We start from the raw sequence: 24,928 nt of genomic DNA, 5'->3' as shown, positions 1-24,928 counted from the left end.
AATCAATTTTCTATTAAAAATAAAAATATATTAAGAAATAAACCAAACCGAAACGAGTCAACTAGTTTAATTCCTCTCTCCTACACTCCTACACTCGACTAATTTCTAATTCGATCAATTGATCCAATCCTATTTAAAGTTTTTCACCAATGCTACAACAAAGAGAGGCTTTTCAAATTTTAAGATTTAGTTCAACCATTGAAACAAATCAAAATTTTAATAATTTTTTAAAGAAAATAAATTTTAGTTTCAACTACTATAGATTTACGACTTTTTGACGTATATGGCCCCCAAAAAATTTCAACCACTTTAACTAATCGTATTTGACATTAATAATTAAAATAATCAAGAATACCACTTTAAGAAGGATTGTCTAATAACCTTATGATATAATTTAATAAGATAAATAATAAAAATTTAATTATAATTAAAAAAAACCTTATAAACTGTATATATAAACTAACTCGCAATTTTGAATTACTAACAGACTTTGACATTGATTCAACGTCATCGTCAAGATGGAATCCAACTCTTTTTATTATCTTTTTATTTTTTACATTAATCAATCAATTTCATAATAATTAAAAAGAAATGTCTAATGTTCATTTCCCTTATTAGTGTTGATTTTGTGGAGATGTTAGATTAGGAATTACAGTTTCATACTATATTATTTATAAAGTTAATTATACATGTGATAGTTTGATGGTTAAGAGTGTTCACCACTCTAGGTATGATCTAGGTTTGAGTTGCACTAATCGAATTAATTGTTCGGGTTTTGCCCTTTTATCGTAATTCAAAAAAAAATACATTAATTTAATTAAGAAAAGATTAAAAAAACAAAATTTATTATTAAGTCTATTCATGTGTTTTAATAGTTATATATATATATAACTTAAACTATAATTTTAAAATAAATTAGGGGTAAAGTTAATATATTTAAAATCTTTTGGTTCCGATTTTGATCTTTTACATTGGTGTTCATTTTTATATTTTTTATATAATTTTTCTTCAAAGGGTGTCACATAATTTAGAATTATATGATGGCACATATTTTATGTGAGTTGTAAAAAATCATGTAAACACTATTTTTATAAATATATATAATTAATGATTTAAATTGTTTTTTTATAAATTTTATAGAAAATATAAAATATAAAAACATCATTATAATAATATTTATTACTTTAAAAAAAATTCAATCATTTTTTTAATTTAATTGATATTCAATTAACTCATGGCACCTATAATTGGAGATTTAAATATAGTATAGATAGATATTATAATTGTTTTAAAGATTTTATATATTTATATAAATTTCAATATATTAATAATATATATTATATATATTGATGACATAGGGCTGAGCAAAACTCGAAAAAATAAAAAAAATTTAAATTTTGAGTTAATTGAAATGAGTTATTTAGTTTTTTTGAATAAACTCAAAATAAGTAATCTTCAAGTCAAGTTGAATTTTACAATTTGAATAAATCAATTAACTTGAATTAACAAATTGATGTAAATACCCTTTCGATTCCTGATAGTTTCAATATGTATAAATTGGTCACTCTCTAAAAAATTACAAAAATTTCAAAATAATCTTCATAAAATTCAAAATATTTCTAAAATATGTTTTCCAACATTTTATAAATATATATACAAAAAATTTAAATTTATTAAAAGTTAATACAAAATCTTAAAAAATATAAAATGTTAAATTATATTTTTTTAACCCAACTAATTCAAAATTTTTAATTCGTTTCCACCGTATGTTTGTGTGAATAAAATTGTAAAATATTAGAGAATTGTTTTAAAAATGGAAGTATAAAATAGCCAAAGTCGTGGTTCTGGTAGTGGGGGAAAAGGCATAAAATTGTCATGGGAAAAAGACCCTGGAGATGGAGGCTGCTCAGTGCCCAGGATAATATCTTTGTACTTCTTTTGGGCGTGTGCGGCACGACCGCGCCATGGCATCGTAATTGTCACGGCAGCACACACCCACGCGCCGCGGGGTTGGTTGCCAAATTTACTACATTTGAAATTTCATTCTCTTTTTTTTTTCCAAGAATAACAACAAATTTAATTTTTAATATTTATATTTTTTATTAATTTAATTCTTATTACATTTTAAATTAAATTTGACTTAAAAATTTTAAAAGTAGTCGAATTTAATTATTAATTTTTAAAAAAAGTTAAATTTATGTTTTTTAAATAAAAAATTAACTAAAATGATAAAATTTTAAATATGATAACCCTTATGACAATCCACTTGTACTTCATATTAATTTTTTTAAATTTTTATATTTTTTTATAAAATTTAAATTATTTGTTGGCGTGACAAATAATATAAGTAGTGTTATGTTAATATAAAGTATACGTGGACTGTCATTCGAATTCCCATGCCAACATCATCAAAAGAATAATGTTTTAGTCAATATTTTCGTTAAAAAAATAATTTGACTGATTATGAAAGATTAATAGAGAAATTTAGGTAAAAAAAAAGACCAAATTAACATAAAAGGTAAATATGAAAATTAAATTTAATATCATTATAATTTTTTAATGATAGAATCAATAATTATTAAATAAAATATAAATAAAGTGTTAAAGAAGGCTGCGAGCTTAAAAGTGCTAAAATTATGGTATGCTCTCTTTTAAAATTATAAAATTCAAATTCGAGCCTTCAAATAAAAAGTTTTGATTTCGCCCTTGTAATATACTCTAATTATAATAGTAAAAACTTATTTAAAAAAAAAAGAATTAAGCTAAATCCAAAACCTGAAAATTTTCCAAATACATCATTCCTTAGAAGAGCATTAATTTTGGGAAAACAATCTCTTCACGGTCTTGACTGCAATTCGAAGTCCATTAGCAAGTAATTCCATATCCAATTATGGCTAATCGAAATCAAAATAACTAAAAAGGCAAGGAAGAGGAAAAACAAACAAGTTGTTTTAAGTAATTATTAATCTACAAATTAATTCCTTAAATTTAGGCAGTGGTGAAGAAAAAAATAACTTGATTAGAAGAATTAACATCAAATTTTGAAAGTATAGTTCAATTCAATATCAAATCTATGGACCAATAACTTTATTTCCATAATTTGTGGTCTAATATTAGTGATCAGCTTTCATTTAACTCCCAATAGGCAAAAAATAAAAAAATAAAAACCCTATTTTCACATTTATAGTTTGATAATTGACTTCTTTTTCTTTTTCCTATTTTCACATTCCATTAAATTTCGCCCTTGGATCAAAATGTTGTTTCTAGACCTAAATTTTGGTGAACGAAAAACACTTATAGTCAAAGCCGAAGAACAAATAACATTGAATATTATATATAGTCCCATGCGATGCTTAAATTTCCTTTAACATAAGGTTCCTCTTATGACTTATTCTTCATTGATGACTCATAAATCCCTTTTTAATTAAAACCATAAAGGAGAATAAATATGTTTTTACATTCATATTTATTATTATTTAATTTCGTATATATTTTATTTATAAGAAAAGTAATATAAAATAGACCAATATTCTGGTTAAGAACGTAGTTATGAGTCCAGGGTCAAACAACCTAACAAAAAAGAAATTACAAACCTGTCATAATTCTAATACTACACCAACAAGGGGTCGTTCTTTCGCCATTAAAAAACTATAAATATACATACACAGATATTAGAATTCATTGATTTGTTTTTCGTTTTATGCTGACTCTGGTAAGGCGTTATTTCCTTAACAGTTTCTCCTTTATAAATGATATATAATTAAATCTTCGTTTTCATGTTTAGCATGTTTTTATTTTGTGGTTGTACAGTTGGATTAGTCCATTATGGAGAAGGTGGTAAACATGAGCCATTGGAGAAGAAAGCTTGTTTTGTGGATGATAATGGTGGTTCAATTATCACTGTTTCTCTCTGTTTCCTCTACTGAAATCCATGCCAGGTTCTTCCTTAATCTCTTCTCCCCCCCCCACCCACACATTTTTACTCTCTGCTTCGGGTTCGAGTTTGAGTTTTGCCTCCTGCTTGACTTTGGGTTTAATCCAAATCGTTGTTTCCTCATCTGTTTCACAAAGTATTGAGTTTTCGGGCTTTAGGTTTAGGGGCATCATAGCCTTTTTCACACTTAATCTAAACCACAAAGGCAAGATTAAATTCTTACCGGTTACCACCATAACTTGGTAATAGAGTTGGTATCTCAACAGTTCCACATCCTCCCTTTGACAACTTGTTTTAATACAAATTATTTTTCTAGTATTATTTATGATGTCTCTAACCGATGAAATCAAGTTCAAGTGTAGATATGAATAAAGACATTTGAAACGTCAAAACAGTTTAAGTAAAATAAAAGAGCTGGAGAATTATAGCATACGTTAGTCATACTTTTCCAACAAAAAATTAAAGTTAAAACTTTTCCATCCTTTTTTGCCCTTTTTAGAATTGTTCATATACTTCAAAATTATTATTATGTTGGATTAATTGCAGAAAACTCCTAAAGGACAACGACATTAACACTAATGATGTCCGGTTACACATAAGTGATCGCCAAGTAAGATTCATATTCTTACAATGTTCTTATAATTTGTTTCTTGTTTTTTTTTCATTATTATGATTAACTTTTTTTTTATTTATATTTCAGGTGATTATTGATAATGGACTTGTTGAAGTCACTATTGAGAATCCATCTGGTTACTTGATAGGAATTAAATATAAAGAGATGGAAAATGTACTTGAAAGGAGAAACCATAATTCCAATAGAGGGTATTTAAATTTTCTTGAGTTTTAAATAATTATCGTTTTTTTTTTTGTTTCCATTACTTTCATTTTATGTTTTAGGTACTGGGACATTGTGTGGGATGATGATGCCTATGACAAGTAAGTTTTTAAACCCCAAATAATAATAATTTTTTTTGACATACCCTATCTTCATTTAGAAATTAAAACATTTGTTTTAGGAACTAATTTAAAATTTTAATGATAATTTGAGGATGTCCTGTTTTAGGAACTAATTTAGAATTTTAACTATAATTTGAGGTTGTGAAGTGGAATTAACTCACATTTTAACTGTTTAATGTTCCATAACAGACTGGAAACTAAACACGTCGAGGTCATTACACAAACTAATGACATTGTAGAGCTTTCCTTTACCAAAACATGGAATTCTAAAAACCATGGAAAGACACTTCCCCTGAACATACAAAAAAGGTACATAGTCCGGCGCGGCATCTCGGGGGTCTACATGTACGGTATTTTCGAGCGCCAGGAAGATTTTCCGGAAGCTCATATGTACCAAATAAGGATTGCTTTCAAGCTCAAGGAAGACAAGTAAAATACATGAACCCTTGATAACAACTATATATATATATGGTCCATGTGTATGTCACACTATTTATTTTTCGAATTAGGTTCCGGTTCATGGCGATATCGGACACAATACAACGGGTCATGCCTCAAAGTGAAGATCGGATCAAAGGTTATAGTAAGCCTCTTGACTTCAAAGAAGCTGTTTTATTGACAAATCCGTCAAATCCAGATCTTAAAGGGGAGGTAATAATTTTCTTATAGTCTTTTAAAACAATTAAATCACATGTAAAATAATGTTTTAACTAAGTGCCTTAAAAAGGACAGGTTGATGATAAGTATCAATATTCTACTGAGAATAAAGATAACAAGCTTAACGGTTGGATATCAGACTATGATGCTGTCGGTTTTTGGATAATGACCCCTAGTAATGAGTTTCGAACCGGTGGTCCGCATAAACAGGACCTTACTTCTCATGTCGGTCCGACTGCTCTTTCGGTAATTCTATTTATAAGCCTAATACAAACCTTTTTTTTTATAATGTTTGTCATAAAATCGATTTGATTTGATTTAATTTTCATGATTTAGATGTTTGTTAGTACGCATTATACCGGAACCGAAATTGACACATTCTATAAGGAAGGAGAGGGTTGGAAAAAAGTTTTTGGTCCGGTTTTGATCTATCTTAATTCTGCTTCTTCAAAGGACGATGATCACCGCAAGATCCTGTGGGATGATGCTAAAAGACAGGTTTTTTTATTGCTATTTTAATTTCAGTCCCTGGTTTCCTTTTATTTATTAATATATTAAATAGTTAAATTTTAGTTTTGGTTCTTCTGTTTTTTGTTTTTCTATTATTATACAATTCTTAGTCAAAATAGTTAATACGTTAAAAGTTTTATTATAGAGACCAAATTATGCCAAATTAAATCACAAGGAATCCCTAAATATGAGCATAGTAGAGGGACCAATACCAAAATTTTCTCATATTTAATTATAATAACAATTTAAACTCTAATTTTTATTTTTATTTTTATTTTTATTTAGTTGAGTGAAGAAATTGAAAGTTGGCCTTACAATTTTACTCGATCAGAAGATTTTCCTCACTCTCAACAACGAGGACAAGTTAATGGACAACTGCTAGTGCAAGACCGGTATTTGTTTAGTTAGCCCTTCTATTTCTTCATCTAGTTCAATTTAGTATTGCATAAATCTTATCTTTACTTTAATTTTCTTTGTGTTTAGGTACATGGATAAGCAATTAATGCAGGCAAAATCTGCCTTTGTGGGGTTGGCCGCCCCTGGAGAGGTTGATTCATGGCAAAAAGAAGGAAAGGTTAATATTATGAACAAATTCTGCATATTAATCCCTAAATTTAAAAAGTTTCCAAGTACACCCTCAAACTTAATCAGGTCCTTCAGTTAGCCTACCAGCTTATGTCGAATATAAACTGATAGCTAGACTCACAAAGAGACTTGATTGAAACGTTACTTTAATATGAAGATTCAACTGATTTTATCATGTTATTGTTTTGTCTACAGGGCTACCAATTTTGGACTCAAACCGACAAGATTGGTCGTTTCAACATAAAAAATGTCCGACCAGGGGTGTATAATTTGTATGCTTGGATCCATGGTTTCATTGGAAGCTATAAATTAGATCTCAATATCACTATCCAACCAGGTTAATTTCATATATTATTGGTCTCTTTTAATTATAACTTTCATTAGAGATTGGTTCCTTAAATAAATGTTTGAATACCAGAAAATAAGATCGAATTGGGTACACTTATATATGATCCACCAAGAAATGGACCAACATTGTGGGAAATTGGAATTCCAGACAGGACAGCGGCCGAGTTCTTCATACCTGAACCATACCCACAATATGTCAATTCAATTACCAATGATGGTGCAGACAAGTAAGCTCTTTATGTCTTAACACCATGGTCGAGATTCGAATCCCTTTTTGCCTAAGATTTCAACATGAATTTTTAATTTTTCATTAACTTACTATTTAATGTTATCATTACAACGAACAGATTCAGGCAATATGGATTGTGGGACCGATACTCGAATATTTATCGTGATAGTGACCTTGTCTACACCGTGGGTGCAAGCAACTATTCAAAGGATTGGTTCTTTGCTCATGTTCCAAGGTGCCCTTTTTTTTAACTCACTAATTCATCAACATCTTCGAATGTTTTTCATAGTTGATTTAGATATATTGGGTTTAATTTTGGATTGGATCAGTTTGTATCAAATTAATTTAAGTTTTAGAATTTACGAATTAATTTAAGTTTGAATTTCAATCTAGTATTTAAGCTGAATCATTTAGAATTTGGGTCATTTTAAGTTATTAGTTCTAATCATTTTTAATTTGGATTATTTTTAAGTTTAAACTAATCAAGAGTGCGGACTTTTATAATAAAATCGAGTTAGATTAAGTTTAGATCCAAATTACTTGACTAAACTTTTTAAGTTCATATTAAAATTTACAAGTCTAATCCTAGGGATGTAACTTAAGAGCCCCTCAAATTTTGAAAATTTTAATGTCTTTTTAAAAATTTTAATTGAAGCTTTTAAAATTCTTGAAAATTCCAATTAGTTTTCTCAAAATTTTAAAAGAAAATTAATTAAACTCCTTAAATTATTTTAAACTTTTTTCTTAACCCCAAAACTTAATGCTATATTACGCCACTGTCTAATCCATTTTTGATCCTTGTCAATTACAGGAAAACCGGGGACGATAGGTACCGACCAACAACGTGGCAAATCAAATACAATCTCCAAGATGTAAACAATAGAGGAACCTACACTCTCCAAATGGCAATAGCAGCAGCTTCTTTTGCAGAAGTAGAGGTACATAAATCTCATCTCACATTTCCGTCATTTATCGGAGATATCTTTTTCACTTAATTTCACTATTTCAACCACTTATTCACGAATTGGCGTCTACAGGTTCGATTCAACGATCCAAATTCCGATCGACCTCATTTTACAACCAGAAGAATCGGTTACGACAACGCCGTACCAAGGCACGGGATTCACGGATTGTACAGGTTGTACAGCATTGAAGTACCTGAATATAGATTTCGTAAAGGGAACAACACAATATATCTAACTCAGACAAGAAGTGACAACCCTTTTGAAGCTGTAATGTATGATTACATTCGATTAGAAGGGCCTAATAGTTTAGTTTAAACGATTAGTTAATGTTATCAAATGTGCATTAGGATGGTTCTTTTGTTCTTTTTATTTTTATTTTATTTAATTTTAGTATGATTGTAATTCCAGCCTTGATTTCTATGATTTTATTTAATTTTATTTAATTGTATATTGAATATAATAAATTTTATGAATTAAATTATAAGGTGTTTGGTAAACAGAGTTTTGAACTTTTTTAATTTATTTGAACAAAAATAGAAGATTGAGTAATTAAACTCTCCAATTGAGATAATATGCCGATGTAACCTATTTTAACCATTGCAAAAACCACCTTATCCATCATAATTGAGATGGTTGAAGCAGGCCATTGATTAAATCAGTTTGAACCAACTTTTGTTCATCTCTAATCACAGTTAACCTTACGAAATAATTATATCATAAGAATTTTTTTCATGCACATAAATGTCTTGAAAAAGAGAGGCTATCACAATGCATAATTGAACATGAAAATTTTAAAACAATTCAAGTACTCCAACAAATTTTATTACATAGTAAAGGAGATGAAAACTACTGAAATTAATTTAAGACTACGGGGACTGGTCTCGATGGTTTTTATATCTAAATGGAAGGAAAACATGTAACGTCCCCTAACCTCATACCGTTGCCGGAACAGGGTTAAGAGACATTACCAGTCAGTACAGTACAATACAGACATTAATTAAATATAAACATTCAGACTCATCATAATTTTAAGATGCCGTCCCTTTAATGGGCCCTCGCGGTCTAATATGAATAGTAAAATCAATTCGGAACTAATTTTAAATTACTACGAATTTTTCTTTCAAATTTCAAATTCATACTATATACCATTGCCAACCATAATTTACTTATTTTATCAATACTTTCACAACCTAAATGACTCTCATAAGACATCCTAGGTACATGCCATTACCAATACTCAACATACTTTACCTCATTGAATTCGGGATCGGCCTGGGATGCTGATTCAACGGTCTAACCTTAACCTGCGCACGGAAACAAACCGTATGCTGAGTATACACTCAGTGGTATTTCTATAATCCGAACACTTAAACAATTATAAAACATATTAATTTTTATATATTGAACTATTCAAACTCAATGAGTATTCAAACATTCACTTTCCAACCAATGTTTTGTTCTACTATAAATTCAAAATGATTTATTATTTTTCAATAACAATTAATCAATCAGTAATATTCATTAACAACCAATTAATCAGACCGATTATTTTTTCAGTAACAGTAAGTTATTCGGTAACAATCAATTATTCGGTAACAATCAATTATTCAATAATAATCAGTTATTCAGTAACAATTAAATTATTCAATAACAGTCGATCTTTCCAGTTCCTTTATTTACCCCTATTAACATGACTCGGACTCAGACGGATACACGGATCCAACCAGCATACCAGTACGGCACATAGTGGCTCATCGGCCGAAGCCGAAACAGTAACAGTAACAGTAGCAATACGGTACACAGAGTACCTCATCTGAACAAATCCGGAACAGTAACAGTACGGTACACAGAGTACCTCATCGGAACAAATCCGAAACAATAATAGTAACGGTAACAGTAACAATATCCGACACACAAAGTGCCGAATCGGTAACAGTAACGGTAACAGTAACAGTAGTAGGCACATAAGTGTCTGATCAGTAAGTCGGCTAAAACCCGTACTCTTTCATATCCTATGGCATGCCAACTATATCCGACTAGCCCGACTAGTCAATAGGGTATTTAATTCACTTTTCAGTTTTCAATTAATTCATATTTTAATTAATTAATTATATTTTTTTTTCAATTCAATATAATTCCATTCACTTTTCACTAATAAATATTCAATTTCACAATAAACACATGTTCATAATTATTTCACCACATTTTCAAATCAAATCATTTCAATAAAAACACAATACCAATAATTCATACTTTGATTATTTACCATAACATTCAATTAAAATACAACAATTATTAATTAAATTCACCCTTCAATTTCAATCAATATTCATTTTATTTCAAATAATTTAATCAATGCACCTACCATACATAATAAATAATAAATTCAATAATTAAATATTAAGTTCGGGTTATAGAAATACAAATCGTAATTTTCGAGCTAACTCCCGTTGACTTTGTCTTGTCCTTTCTTAGCCGAGATTTTCGATACCACATTGACTACGAAATTAATACAATTCATAATCATTAATACATTACTAATTTATATCTTGACTTACAGAATTCTAAATTAAGATCTGCTAATTTTTCCTGAAACTAGACTCACAAATCTTCTTACCATAAAATTTTCAAAATTTTTGGTTTAGTCATTAAGTACAGTTTATTCTTTAAATTCACCCCTATTCTGCTGTCTGACAGTTTCGACCCTTCTTCACTAAAAATTAATTATCTTACAGTACAGAACTCGGATAATATTCTCGTTGATTTCTCCTGAAAATAGATTCATTAGGGATTCTAAACATATAACTTTAAGCCTCTAATTATTTTTCTCCAATTTTTGGTGATTTTCCAAAGTCAGAACAGAGGAACCCGAATTCATTCTGATCTTATCTCACAAAATTTATTATATCTCATAATTTACAATTCAATTGCTTATATCGTTTCTTCTATAAGAAACTAGACTCAATATGCTTTAATTCCATATTTTATTCATCCTCTAATTTAATTTATACAATTTTTGGTGATTTTTCAAACTTAGACTACTGCTGCTGTCCAAAATAGTCTTAGTGCAAAATGTTGATTTTCTACTTTTAATTTCAATTTAATCCTAACTAAATTCACTTACTTTTCTATCTTAATTCATACTTTATTTCTACTCAATTTTTAACCAAACTTAGACATAATTATCTATTTTTCATCATAAAACCATAATTTCAAAATTCTTTCAATTTAGTCCTTAAAGCATAAAACTTATGAATCACTTTACAATTCAACCCTTATTTCATTTCTAACTTGAATTTCTATCAATTTAGCCCTTAATTCATCATTTTACTCAACATGAACATTATCTAGAAATCTAATAACTTTCAAAATATCAACTTAATTTCATCAAAATCTTGTTCTAAAGCTTCTAAAACATCAAAATTAAGTAAAAAGGGCTAAATTGACTTACCAATTAAACTTTCAAACCTTGAAATCTCAAAATTTCCCTTTTCTCCCTTTCTTTCTTTTCTTTCCTTCCTTGCTCTCTATTTCGTTTCATTCTGTTTCTTTTCTATCTTTGTTTTTTCATTTCTTTTTCTTTTGTTTTACTTTATATATATATAATATGTTAACTTAATAAATATTTAATTAATATCAAATATTTATTTTACATTTTTATCCATTTATTATCCACACACTTGTCATAATTTAATATATTTACTACATAAAAATCTTATAATATAAATATTTAATTAATAAATATCTTTTATAAATAATAAATATCTACTAATAATTAAATATACATATTACAAATGTATGTTTTCAATTTATTACACATGTATTTTATAATTACCACACATTTGTCACAATTTTAATTTATTTCATAATATAATATAATATTAATATTAATTAATAATTATAGCAATAATTTAATATTGAAATAAATATCTATTTATTATCAAATACTTGTATTACAAATGTGTATATTTTTATTTATACACTTATATCAAATCATTTTCATACACTTGTCTTTCTTTTATTTATTTATCATATAATACAATTTAATAATAATAAATACATTAATACTTACTTAAATAATAAGTAAATACATACATGTATTACAAATGTATGTAAATTATTTATCACAGATGTATTTTATTTTTATCACACACTTGGCACTCACTTTGGCATATTTGCTTATTTAATCCCCTCAATTTTCTTTATTCTATAATTAAACTTTCACACTTCATTCAATTTAATCATTTTATCCATTTATCCTTAATTAAGCTAAATTTACTTCATTAAACTCTAATTAACCACTCGACTAACTTCATAAATATTTTTAATAATTATTTACTAATCCATTTTTTTCAGAAACGAAGATCCGAAAATACATTTTTCTGATAACCTTAAAATTCAGGTCGTTATATTTCTCCCCCCCTTTTATAAATTTTGTCCTCAAAATTTACCTGAGAGAGGTGGGGGTATAAATACAAAGATCTCGCTGTTTCTCTCGGTTCCCGTATTGCTTCCTCAATATTATGACATTACCGCTCAGGCTAGTATTTCAACCGGCTCTTTTTCATACTATAGATTACATCAAATCTCAATATCCTTTGTCGATATAACATGCAAGAGATCTGATCTATATCATCTTCTGAGCTTCAAATCATGAAAAATTATCATAAACTTTCTGTAACTTCAGAAGCAAAACCAAATAATATTTTACCGGTCTGACTTTTCTACAACTTCACATAGCCCAACAGAATAAGAACTTAATTTCTCTTTCAACCCGATCTTTAAAATTTTCTTTCAAGGTGAATCTCTAAGAAATACCATATCACTAACAAAATACTTAATATCCCAACGTTTCAAGTCTATATATAATTTCTGACTGACAAAACTGCTTTCAGTCTATCTCGAATCACTTTCGTTCAATTTCTATATAGAATTTCCAACAATCAATTACTGTTTTTAAAGTATCTCGAATTATGTTCATTTTTCTTTAGTTTCACGAATCAACCAGCTTCGTATATTCTTTTCTCATGGTATTCAATCAGATCCCATGCAGTTTTATATTCATAATCATTCAGAACTTCATACAGTGCTGAAAACTGTTATCACGTACCCAGAACTTCTTGTTCTTGTTCTATAATCAGAGTATAAACTACGTATCTCAATCAGAAATAATAGAAACCACCATATCATGTAATCTGATAATCTCAGAAACCTATATTTTAGACAATTATTAAGTAAGAAATGTATTCATACCTGAATAGAATATGCAGAGTTTGCCATACCTTCGACGATTATTCAAATACCGTCTTTCTTTTTTTGAAGATCGAGATAATTCCAATTCAAACCCATAGAAATTATATCCCATTTCCATTTTGATATCCTTTCTAGTTGTAACAGTTCTAAAGGTATCTGTATCTGATATAAATATTTACATACAATTTCAAAGTATTGCTTTTCTTTTCCCAGTCTTCAACACATCTGTCTCAAATCACTGTACATCTTATTCTTCCAGAATGCATAGACATAGTACTACTATAATTTCACGCAAATTCTCCTGTATAAGTTCTGAATCCCTCTGTTCAGCTTTTATTTCTAAATTGCAAACAACCATCATATCCAATCCGAAATGTTTAGTCAGAAATCATCTGTACACTATACCCATTTAATCGATAACTTATTACCACATTTCTGAGCTTCGCAGATCTGCTATAAAGAAATCGGTTTAACCTTTATCTCTACCAAAATTGATCCATCTTCAGATGATAACAGTCAGATGTTCATAGCTCATAACACAAAACAAAGCTTTCAATTCTGAATATACATACATTCATTTGTCTTTCTCGGATGATAATTAATTATCATATCTTGATCTTTTAATTCAAGAACAATAACTACCACTTCCGAATCAGGTATCAAATAATTCTTCCCATGTGATTCTAACATTTCGTTACATAAACCATTAGTTCACTTTTTTTTTTGCATCAAAACACTGCTATCCCTGTAAATCACAAGTTTCTTTACCAGATTTCAGACTGAACCAGAACTAGTGCTTCAATTAACTAAGCTTTCAACTAATCAGAACCTTGCTAACGTCTATCAGATCATTCTAATTCCACATCTTTCTGTAATAACCGACTAGTTTTAGAATACCTCTGATTTCAAATATATTTTTCACTATCATCTCTGTAACACCCCGAACCCGGCCCAGACGTTATGACCGGATCCGACATGCCACATTGAAGCGTTCAAAACATTTTATATTGTTGATCCAGAAAAAACTTACTTAGTGTTTTAAAAGATAATTCCATTATAGGTTAAACTGAAAGGAAGCTGTGCACCAGGTAGGAAACCGGAAAAGAGGTGGTGAGTCCATCGGACTGCTTAAGTACCAAGCTCCCTTCGGATCCAATCCTAGACATGCATACCGCCATTGCCACACCTTAACGTCATGGATATTTCTAGGAAACCGATTTGATTAAGTCATTTTTAGGAAAAGTGATTAATTTTGGAAAATACTTTCATTGCGGAAGCTTTGCTTGTTGTCGTGTTATTTTGAAATCAACTGTTGTTTTTGAAAACGCGTCCTAAAGCTATCCAATTTCAACAGTTAAAAATAAGTATTACCTATCTTAGTAATACATATTAAAACCATCAAAAATAATTAAGCGGCCTTATTACATTTAAAAGCCCAAAAACTTCAAACGTAAATAAAAGGATGTCCAGTTCACCAGAAGAAAATCAAACTTTCAGAACGGGTGGCCACTCCGAATTCCCTCACAGCTTCAAGCCCACTATGGTTGGGGATTTCCTGCGTGGATGAAAATAAAAGGGGTGAGTTTGGGGAAACTCAGTGTGTAAGGAAAACCCATTCAAAGCCCAAGTCAGCTCAAGCCTATTGGGCCTAAGCCCATTCAGGTAACAGTGGTACTGGACCAGAGCCCTTTTCAAATTACAATAAACTGGGCCTTAGCCCCTTATTCAGATAACAGTATGGCCCATAGGCCCATTTCAAAATATATGCAACATCAATAAACATATGCAAGCCCATTTGGGGAGACTACTCAACCCACCAACCACTACACTCCACCCGTACCAGCCATACACTCCATGTGGGGAATAGCTCAACCCACCCAGCCCAACACTCCACAGTTGCAGCCTTGCTGCTCAGTTAACAGTAAATTGAGGCAAAGCCTCCACTACGTGGACAAGCCACTTTTAGTACTTCCTCCGTCAATATCCCAGTCCCATGCATCAGATAATAACAACATGGCATGCAGTAAATAACAACAATCAAACATGCATTTAGGTCAATTTAACCCTATGGGTATTTCGGTAATTTATCTCCTAGGGGTAAAACTATAAAATTTTCACTTTTAAAGGTATTTCAGTAATTTATCTATTTTAGGGTTTTTCATGCATATTCCTACCTTTCACGTACTAATAGAATCACCACCGAGGGTTCTTACCGAATTGGGCCCGTTGGCCCATCATTCCAATTTTGGCCCATTAAGCCCAAAAATATCGAGGGCACAAAAATCATGCACTTTGCAGTCCAAACATTGCAGCTTACCAAAAACATTAATCGATTTACCTCACGAGCATTCGCACACTCGCAAATCTATAAAATTCCGGTTTTCGGCATTTCGGCTTTTCGACTTTTGTCGATCTAGACTAAGAAAGAGGGTGTTAGTTACACACCTGTTTGCGACGATATGCTGACGAGATCCACACACGAACTGCCTACAATTGGATTACTAACACATTAATCTAACTATTCAAATACGAACTACGTATAACCCCTTACAATATTCGGCCAACCACACCTACAGATCATAGTAAGCTTATAAGAAATCAATAAGCAACTCATTAACAATTTTTTTGTCAATGTTTACCACATAATCAAAATTTCACTGCAAGCTGTCTTCCTGAGCAACAGTCACTAAATCATTTATAACTGGAGCTACGAAACTCCAAATCAAGTTCCGTTAATTTTCCCTGAAAATAGACTCATATAAATTCTATCCATAAAATTTTAATAATTTTTAGTTTAGCCAATCAATACCAGATTTTTCTCAAAGTTTCTCATGTTTCACTGTTTGACTAATCTGACCACTCTTCATTACAAATCAAATTTCTCATTGTATAGAATTCAAAATATGTTCTCGTTTATTCCATTTGAAACTAGAATCATTAATATTTAATTACATAATTTATTCAGCTTCTAATTCATCTCCCACAATTTATGGTGATTTTCCAAAGTCACGTTACTGCTGCTGGCCCAAGCAGATTTATTACCAAATTCAGTCTTTCACACATAACTTGCATGCATGTTATTTAAACATGTATATCACCAATAAATCATCACATATCTATGATTTTACTTAAGTATAATCTCCATTTCATCATTTTAAAGCACAACATGTTAGCCGATTTTTCCCTTTAGCATCTAAGGCACATGCATGTTCATTTGTTTGGCTCAACTTCACCTATCTTCCATTTTTCATCAAAAGAACATGAAACAACAACCATTTCCTTCATTTTAATTCATGACCAAATGCTTACAACACAACCAAAAACCAAAATATGCTTCAAGAGTTAAGGTAGAATCAAGAAGAACTCATGAACATCAAGATAGAAGCAAACTACCATGAACTTACCTTCAATTTTCTTCCCCAAGTGACCAAACACTCAAGAGCTTTCTCCTCTCCTTTCTCTTCTCTAACTTTCAGCTATGATGAACAAAGAAGGACAAAACTTTGTTCTTTTCACCCCTTTTTCTTTTAATAAAACTTCATATTTCATCCATTTAATTCTTTAATACAAAAGACATGAAATTCTTATCATGAAACATTTACCTAACCCATTATCATGAAACATTTACCTAACCCATTATCATGGAACATTTACCTAACCTATTATCAATTTGTATCAATTTGTACCATAAATTATGGATATCAAGTGTACATTTTGTCTACAACAACATGATGGCTGGCCACTTCATGTAAAATGGGAGGTTTGTCATGCAAATCCTCCTATTTTGCACTCCTATTTATTTGGTCACTTCAATTTAGCCTATAGCATTTTCAAACATTTTCACATAGGTCCTATTTCGTAGTTTCACTCACAAATGACAAAAATTAAAGCATGAAATTTTGCCAACATTCACAGAATTCCCGAAAATTGGGGCGTTACAACTCTACCCTCCTTAAAGAAATTTCGTCCTCAAAATTTACCTGATCCAACTAGTTGAGGGTATTGTTGACGCATAGTCTCTTCTGATTCCCAAGTAGCTTCTTCCCTTCCATGATTATGCCAAAGTACTTTCACTAACGGGACAGATTTCCTTCTGAGAACCTTAACATCTCGAGCCAATATTTGCACAGGCTCCTCCTCAAAGGTCAAATCAGTCTGAACTTCAATTTCTGCAACTGGCAGGACATGAGCAGGGTCAGAACAATAACGCTTTAACATGGAGACGTGAAAAACATCGTGAATCCTGTCTAACTCTGGAGGCAATTCCAATTGATAAGCCACTGGGCCTAGTCGCTTCAAAACCCGATAAGGCCCAATGAACTGCGGACTCAACTTGCCATTCTTATCGAACCTTAATATCTTCTTCCAAGGAGAAACCTTTAAGAAGACCATATCACCTACTGAGTACTCAATCTCCTTACGCTTCAAATCTGCATACGACTTTTGCCTATCAGATGCTTCTTTTAACCGGTCCTTAATTATTCTGACCTTATCCTCAGTATCAGCTACCAACTCTGGTCTAAGAATTTGTCGCTTTCCTAGTTCAGTCTAACAACTAGGTGTACGACACCTTCGTCCATACAGTGCCATTCGAATACTCACCTGGTAACTATTATTGTACACAAATTCTGCCAACGGCAAGTAATCCTCCCAACTACCTCGAAAGTCAATCACGTATCCCCTCAACATGTCCTCTAGAATCTGAATAACCCTTTCCGATTGACCATCAGTTTGGGGATGGAAAGCCGTACTACAATTCAATCGCGTCCCCAACACCTCATGCAACTTTTGCCAAAATCGAGATGTGAATCTGGGATCCCGGTCAGAGACAATCGAAACTGGGACTCCATGAAGTCGTACAATCTTCGCCACATACAGCTTGGCTAACTTTTGAAGCGAAAAGTCAGTACGTACAGGTATGAAATGGCCTGATTTGGTCAACCTATCCACAATCACCCACACCGAGTCTTTCTTTGATGGTGTCAAAGGCAGTCCACTCAAAAAGTCCATGGTTACCCTCTCCCACTTCCAAAGTGGTATCTTCACTGACTGTAACAGTCCAGAGGGTAATTGATGCTCAGCTTTCACTTGCTGGCATGTCAGACATTTCCCTACAAACTCCGTTACTTCTCGTTTAAGTCCAGGCCACCAGTACAATTCTCGCAAGTCGTGATACAACTTGTTCCCTCCAGGATGCATAGCACAAAGTCCTCTATGAGCTTCCTTCAATATTGTCTGCCTCAAATCAGAGTCCTTCGGAACACAAATTCTTCCTCGGAAACACAGAACTCCTTCGCCATTTAACCCAAACTCAGAAGTTTCCCCTTCCTTAACTTGTTGGAAACGAGTGACCAAAGACTCATCGTTCAACTACTTTTCCTTAATCTGATCCACCCAGGTTGGCCTCACTTGCAACTCAGCCAACAGACCTCCATCATCATACAGACTCAGACGAGCAAACATTGCTCTCAGATCAGATATAGTTCTACGACTTAGAGCATCGGCTACCACATTAGCCTTGCCTGGGTGATACTCGATCAAACAGTCATAATCCTTAAGCAACTCAATCCATCTCATTTGCCTAAGGTTCAGCTCCTTCTGAGTCAACAAATACTTAAGACTCTTGCGGTCTGTGTATATAATACACCTCTCCCTGTACAAGTAATGTCTCCAAATCTTAGGTGCAAATATCACTGCCGCCAACTCCAAATCATGAGTAGGATAGTTCCCTTCGTGAGGTTTAAACTGTCGTGATGCATATGCAACCACCTTACCCTCCTGCATTAACACGCAGCCCAAACCCACGTGTGATGCGTCACTGTACATAGTAAAATCCTTCCCAAACTCCAGCTAAATTAACACAGGTGCTTCAGTCAGAACTTTCTTCAACTTCTCAAAAGCTTCCTGCTGCTTCTTAGTCCATACAAACGGTACTCCTTTCCTTATGAGTTTTGTCAAAGGTGCTGCCATCACAGAAAAACCTTCCACAAACCTTCTGTAGTATCCTGCCAGTCCTAGAAAACTCCGTATTTCTGACACTGACCTAGGCGGCTTCCACTCCAAAATCGCTTCAATTTTCCGAGGGTCTACCTTAATCCCCTCAGCAGAGACCGCATGTCCTAAGAAGGTTACCTCCCTCAACCAAAGTTCAGACTTGCTGAACTTCACAAAGAGTTCCTTCTCCCTTAACACTTACAGCACTATACGGAGATGCTCATCATGTTTCGCTTTAGTTTCAGAATATACCAGGATATTGTTAATAAAGACGACTACGAATTGATAAAAAAAATGGTTGGAACACACGATTCATCAGATCCATAAATGCTGCAGGAGCGTTCGTCAGTCCAAATGGCATAACCAGAAACTCGTAATGACCATACCGAGTCCTGAATGCTGTCTTATGGATATCTGCCTCATTGACCCTTAACTGATGATATCCAGATCGAAGGTCGATCTTGGAAAATACAAAAGCTCCTCTAAGTTGGTCAAACAGATCGTCAATCCTTGGCAGTGGATACTTATTCTTAATCGTCAGTTTGTTCAACTGGCGATAATCAATGCACATCCGCATCGTACCATCTTTCTTTTTCATGAATAGCACCGGTGCTCCCCATGGAGACACACTAGGCCTAATGAAGCCCCTATCCAACAACTCTTGAATTTAAGTCTTTAATTCCACTAACTCCTTCGATGCCATCCTATACGGTGCGATGGACACGGGTGCCGTTCCAGGCAACAAATCTTTTCCAAACTCAACTTCTCGATTCGGAGGCAATCTTGGAAGCTCCTCTAGAAAAACATCTTGGAACTCCTTTACGGTCCTAACCTTATCAACTGTCAGTCCCTCCTCTTCTGACTGACTTACAAATGCCAATTAGGCCTCACAACCTTTCCGAATCCACTTTTTGGCTCTTAAAGTCGACACCACATTGGACAAATAATCCCTTCGCTCACCTATCACTATAATCTCCTCATCCTTTGCGGTCCTTAACACCATTCGTTTAGCAGCACAATCCAGGGTCGTCTTATGCTTAACAAGCCAGTCCATTCCCAAAATGAGATCAAACTCTCTGAACGATAACTCCATCAGATCTCCAGGGAAAATCCTACCTTGAGTTTCTAATGGTACATCCCTATACAGTTTGTTTACCCTAACCGAGTGACCCAAAGGACTTAGTACAGGTACCCCACTCACAATCTCCTCAGAGCAGTCTAAGTTGTCCATAATCCGTTCTGTGGCCTCCAACCAATATTCTGCCACATTCGGGGCTATACCAGACACGCCCCTAAAGATCTCCGCTCTGTTGGCCCGGAGTCGTTCAGAAATTTATCCTCGAATTCCGTTGCTCGAACTTATCCCGGCAACCCTTTCCAGAACACGAAGCAATGCCTGTGATAGGGCATCATCCCCGGCACCGCGGTCATGAGACTCTACCTCTATTGTCAGTGGTGCCGGTGCATCCACCGCCGGCATATGTCTCGAAGACGAAGATGTCGCTCGAGCACTTCCTCGGCTTCGTCCACGGCCTCTTGTACTCATATCGTATTATCTTGATTACGAATTTTTATGCATCAATTAATATTCCAGTGTTTATTACAGAGGTTTTATGAATCAGAGAGTAGTTCAGAGTTTGTTTTCGCAGAATCGAAGTCTAGCTACAGTTTTAGTCTCTTATCAGATTTTCCTATGGTTTCAGTATCATCCTATCTAGAGTATCCTAATAGGGTTTCAGTACAGACAGATAATTCAGAAAAATATTCAGAAAAGTTCAGAGTAATACTTACAGACTTGAGCCGGAGATTCGGAATGCCACCTTCTAAAGATCTAAATTTTAAAAATCGAGTTTTTCGCATTCTTTATAAAATTTTTGCTTTCGAAAATCTTTATTTTTGTAAACTCATTCCACAGCCGAGTTGTTGCAACCTAGGCTCTGATACCACTAAACGTAACACCCTGAACCCGACCCAGACGTTATGACCGGATCCGACATGCCATATTGAAGCGTTTAAAACATTTTATATTTTGATCCAGAAAAAACTTAGTGTTTTAAAAGATAATTCCATTATAGGTTAAACTGAAAGGAAGCTGTGCACTAGGTAGGAAACCAGAAAAAAAGCGGTGAGTCTATTGGACTGCTTAAGTACCAAGCTCCCTTCGGATCCAATCCTAGACATGCATACCGCCATTGCCACACCTTAACGTTATGGATATTTCTAGGAAACCGATTTGATTAAGTCATTTTTAGGAAAAGTGATTAATTTTGGAAAATACTTTCATTGCGGAAGCTTTGCTTGTTGTCGTGTTATTTTGAAATCAACTGTTGTTTTTGAAAACGCGCCCTAAAGCTATCCAATTTCAACAGTTAAAATAAGTAATACCTATCTTAGTAATACATATTAAAACCATCAAAAATAATTAAGCGGCCTAATTACATTTAAAAGCCCAAAAACTTCAAACGTAAATAAAAGGATGTCCAGTTCACCAGAAGAAAATCAAACTTTCAGAACGGGTGGCCATTCCGAATTCCCTCACAGCTCCAAGCCCACTATGGTTGGGGATTTCCTGCGTGGATGAAAATAAAAGGGGTGAGTTTGGGGAAACTCAGTGTGTAAGAAAAACCCATCCAAAGCCCAAGTCAGCTCAAGCCTATTGTGCCTAAGCCCATTCAGGTAACAGTGGTACTGGGCCAGAGCCCTTTTCAGATTACAATAAACTGGGCCTTAGCCCCTTATTCAGATAACAGTATGGCCCATAGGCCCATTTCAAAATACATGCAACATCAATAAACATATGCAAGCCCATTTGGGGAGACTACTCAACCCACCAACCACTACACTCCACCCGTACCAGCCATACACTCCATGTGGGGAATAGCTCAACCCACCCAGCCCAACACTCCACAGTTGCAGCCTTGCTGCTCAGTTAACAGTAAATTGAGGCAAAGCCTCCAGTACTGGACAAGCCACTTTCAGTACTTCCTCCGTCAATATCCCAGTCCCATGCATCAGATAATAACAACATGGCATGCAGTAAATAACAACAATCAAACATGCATTTAGGTCAATTTAACCCTATGGGTATTTCGGTAATTTATCTCCTAGGGGTAAAACTGTAAATTTTTCACTTTTAAAGGTATTTCAGTAATTTATCTATTTTAGGGTTTTTCATGCATATTCCTACCTTTCACGTACTAACAGAATCACCACCGAGGGTTCTTACCGAATTGGGCCCGTTGGCCCATCATTCCAATTTTGGCCCATTAAGCCCAAAAATATCGAGGGCACAAAAATCATGCACTTTGCAGTCCAAACATTGCAGCTTACCAAAAACATTAATCGATTTACCTCACGAGCATTCGCACACTCGCAAATCTACAAAATACCGGTTTTCGGCATTTCGGCTTTTCGACTTTTGCCGATCTAGACTAAGAAAGAGGGTGTTAGTTACACACCTGTTTGCGACGATATGCTGACGAGATCCATACACGAACTGCCTACAATTGGATTACTAACACATTAATCTAACTATTCAAATACGAACTACGTATAACCGCTTACAATATTCGGCCAACCACACCTACAGATCATAGTAAGCTTATAAGAAATCAATAAGCAACTCATTAACAATTTTTTTGTCAATGTTTACCACATAATCAAAATTTCACTGCAAGCTGTCTTCCTGAGCAACAGTCACTAAATCATTTATAACTAGAGCTACGAAACTCCAAATCAAGTTCCGTTAATTTTAACTGAAAATAGACTCATATATCTTCTATCCATAAAATTTTCATAATTTTTAGTTTAGCCAATAAATACCAGATTTTTCTCAAAGTTTCTCATGTTTCACTTTTTGACTAATCTGACCACTCTTCATTACAAATCAAATTTCTCATTGTATAGAATTCAAAATATGTTCTAGTTTATTCCATTTGAAACTAGACTCATTAAGCTTTAATTACATAATTTATTCAGCTTCTAATTCATCTCCCACAATTTATGGTGATTTTCCAAAGTCACGTTACTGCTGCTAACCCAAACAGATTTATTACCAAATTCAGTCTTTCACACATAACTTGCATGCATGTTATTTAAACATGTATATCACCAATAAATCATCACATATCTATGATTTTACTTAAGTATAATCTCCATTTCATCATTTTAAATCACAACATGTTAGCCGATTTTTCCCTTTAGCATCTAAGGCACATGCATGTTCATTTGTTTGGCTCAACTTCACCTATCTTCCATTTTTCATCAAAAGAACATGAAACAACAACCATTTCCTTCATTTTAATTCATGACCAAATGCTCACAATACAACCAAAAACCAAAATATGCTTCAAGAGTTAAGGTAGAATCAAGAAGAACTCATGAACATCAAGATAGAAGCAAACTACCATGAACTTACCTTCAATTTTCTTCAATCAACAATAGTTCGAGCAACTCTTCTGGAAACAGATCAGAATTCTCTCACACTATTGCCACTGATTTAAACCTTAACTTATACTTTAATATTCAATACATAAACAAGGTAAATAACATGAACCTTTTTCTGGCACACTTCTGTGTTGACATAATTAATATCACAATAAACAAATCAGTCAATCTTCTCTTGTTCAAAACAAAACATTTCATCATCCTGATCTTGCAACATATTATACTTCTGCCTATAATTTATCACAAACATCGTGCAAAATTAACCATTCCATTCTCAGAATCACATCGAACAATAATAACATCAAATCGATCAAAAAACAGTACCTTAGTATCATTATCAGATAGTTCATGCAGATTCTATTAATCAATAAATATTGACCTGAAAATTTGATACTTCAACCAAAAATTCAGCGAACTCAATAGGCAAATCTTTAATGGATGCTGTAATGACATCCGACAGAGAAATATCTTCTTTTATACGATTAACATATGCCGTGGCTGATGTTCATGCTCTAGATTTTTCAGTGAAGTCCTTTATCACACTTCGACTATCACCCGTATTTCCGGAGTTACAGAGTAACCTGCCTCTGATAGCTGTGTTACTGGTCTTGAATTCTGAATAATATCTTTTCAACTTTCTTTGAGCAATCACTAAAATAATATTCAGAAGAATCATATCTAATCACATATTCCACTCTTTATTCTACATTCTTCAGCTTTATGTCTTCATTTAAACCATCTTCAAACCACTTGTACATTATAGTTTCTATCGGAATATACCCTCTGATATACTTATTTAATTAAACAAATTCCCTTCATACTCAGTTACAATCATATGACCCTGTTTAAGCTTCAAGAATCCCTTTGCATCCCTGATCAAGAAATCTCTGACTGATATATGTATATTTCTTTTAGGACTCATTTCAGAAAGTTTCAAATAACCCTTTCATAGTCACAGCATATATCAATATTTTCCACCACTAATAAATTAAATCTTTTAGTAGAAATATCGTACCTTCCTAACATTTATTCGGCGAACAAAACAATTCA

At 32.9% G+C, this 24,928-nt stretch overlaps 1 protein-coding gene across 2 annotated transcripts; it reads left to right on the top strand.

Moving 5' to 3' along the window:
• Positions 1–3,809: 3,809 nt before the first annotated feature.
• On the top strand, positions 3,810–8,677 carry LOC107940595 (probable rhamnogalacturonate lyase B). Of its 2 annotated transcripts, none has more exons than XM_016874038.2 (15): positions 3,810–3,938; positions 4,481–4,544; positions 4,635–4,756; positions 4,832–4,870; positions 5,081–5,320; positions 5,401–5,542; positions 5,624–5,794; positions 5,885–6,046; positions 6,344–6,450; positions 6,542–6,632; positions 6,839–6,980; positions 7,062–7,218; positions 7,339–7,455; positions 8,032–8,158; positions 8,258–8,677. In XM_016874038.2, the coding sequence occupies exons 1-15, from the start codon at positions 3,826–3,828 to the stop codon at positions 8,498–8,500; spliced, it is 2,037 nt and encodes a 678-aa protein (XP_016729527.2). In that variant the 5' UTR covers positions 3,810–3,825; the 3' UTR covers positions 8,501–8,677. The 2 variants fall into 2 exon arrangements, with proteins under 2 accessions (XP_016729527.2, XP_040935718.1); XM_041079784.1 differs by having other exon boundaries at positions 7,140–7,218; positions 8,258–8,670.
• The last annotated feature ends 16,251 nt before the right edge of the window (positions 8,678–24,928 follow it).

The sequence above is a fragment of the Gossypium hirsutum genome, chromosome A02, assembly GCF_007990345.1.
Source record: "Gossypium hirsutum isolate 1008001.06 chromosome A02, Gossypium_hirsutum_v2.1, whole genome shotgun sequence".
Lineage (NCBI taxonomy): Eukaryota > Viridiplantae > Streptophyta > Magnoliopsida > Malvales > Malvaceae > Gossypium > Gossypium hirsutum.
The sequence above is the reverse complement of the archived record's forward strand: the minus strand, read 5'-3'. Positions and strand labels throughout refer to the sequence as shown.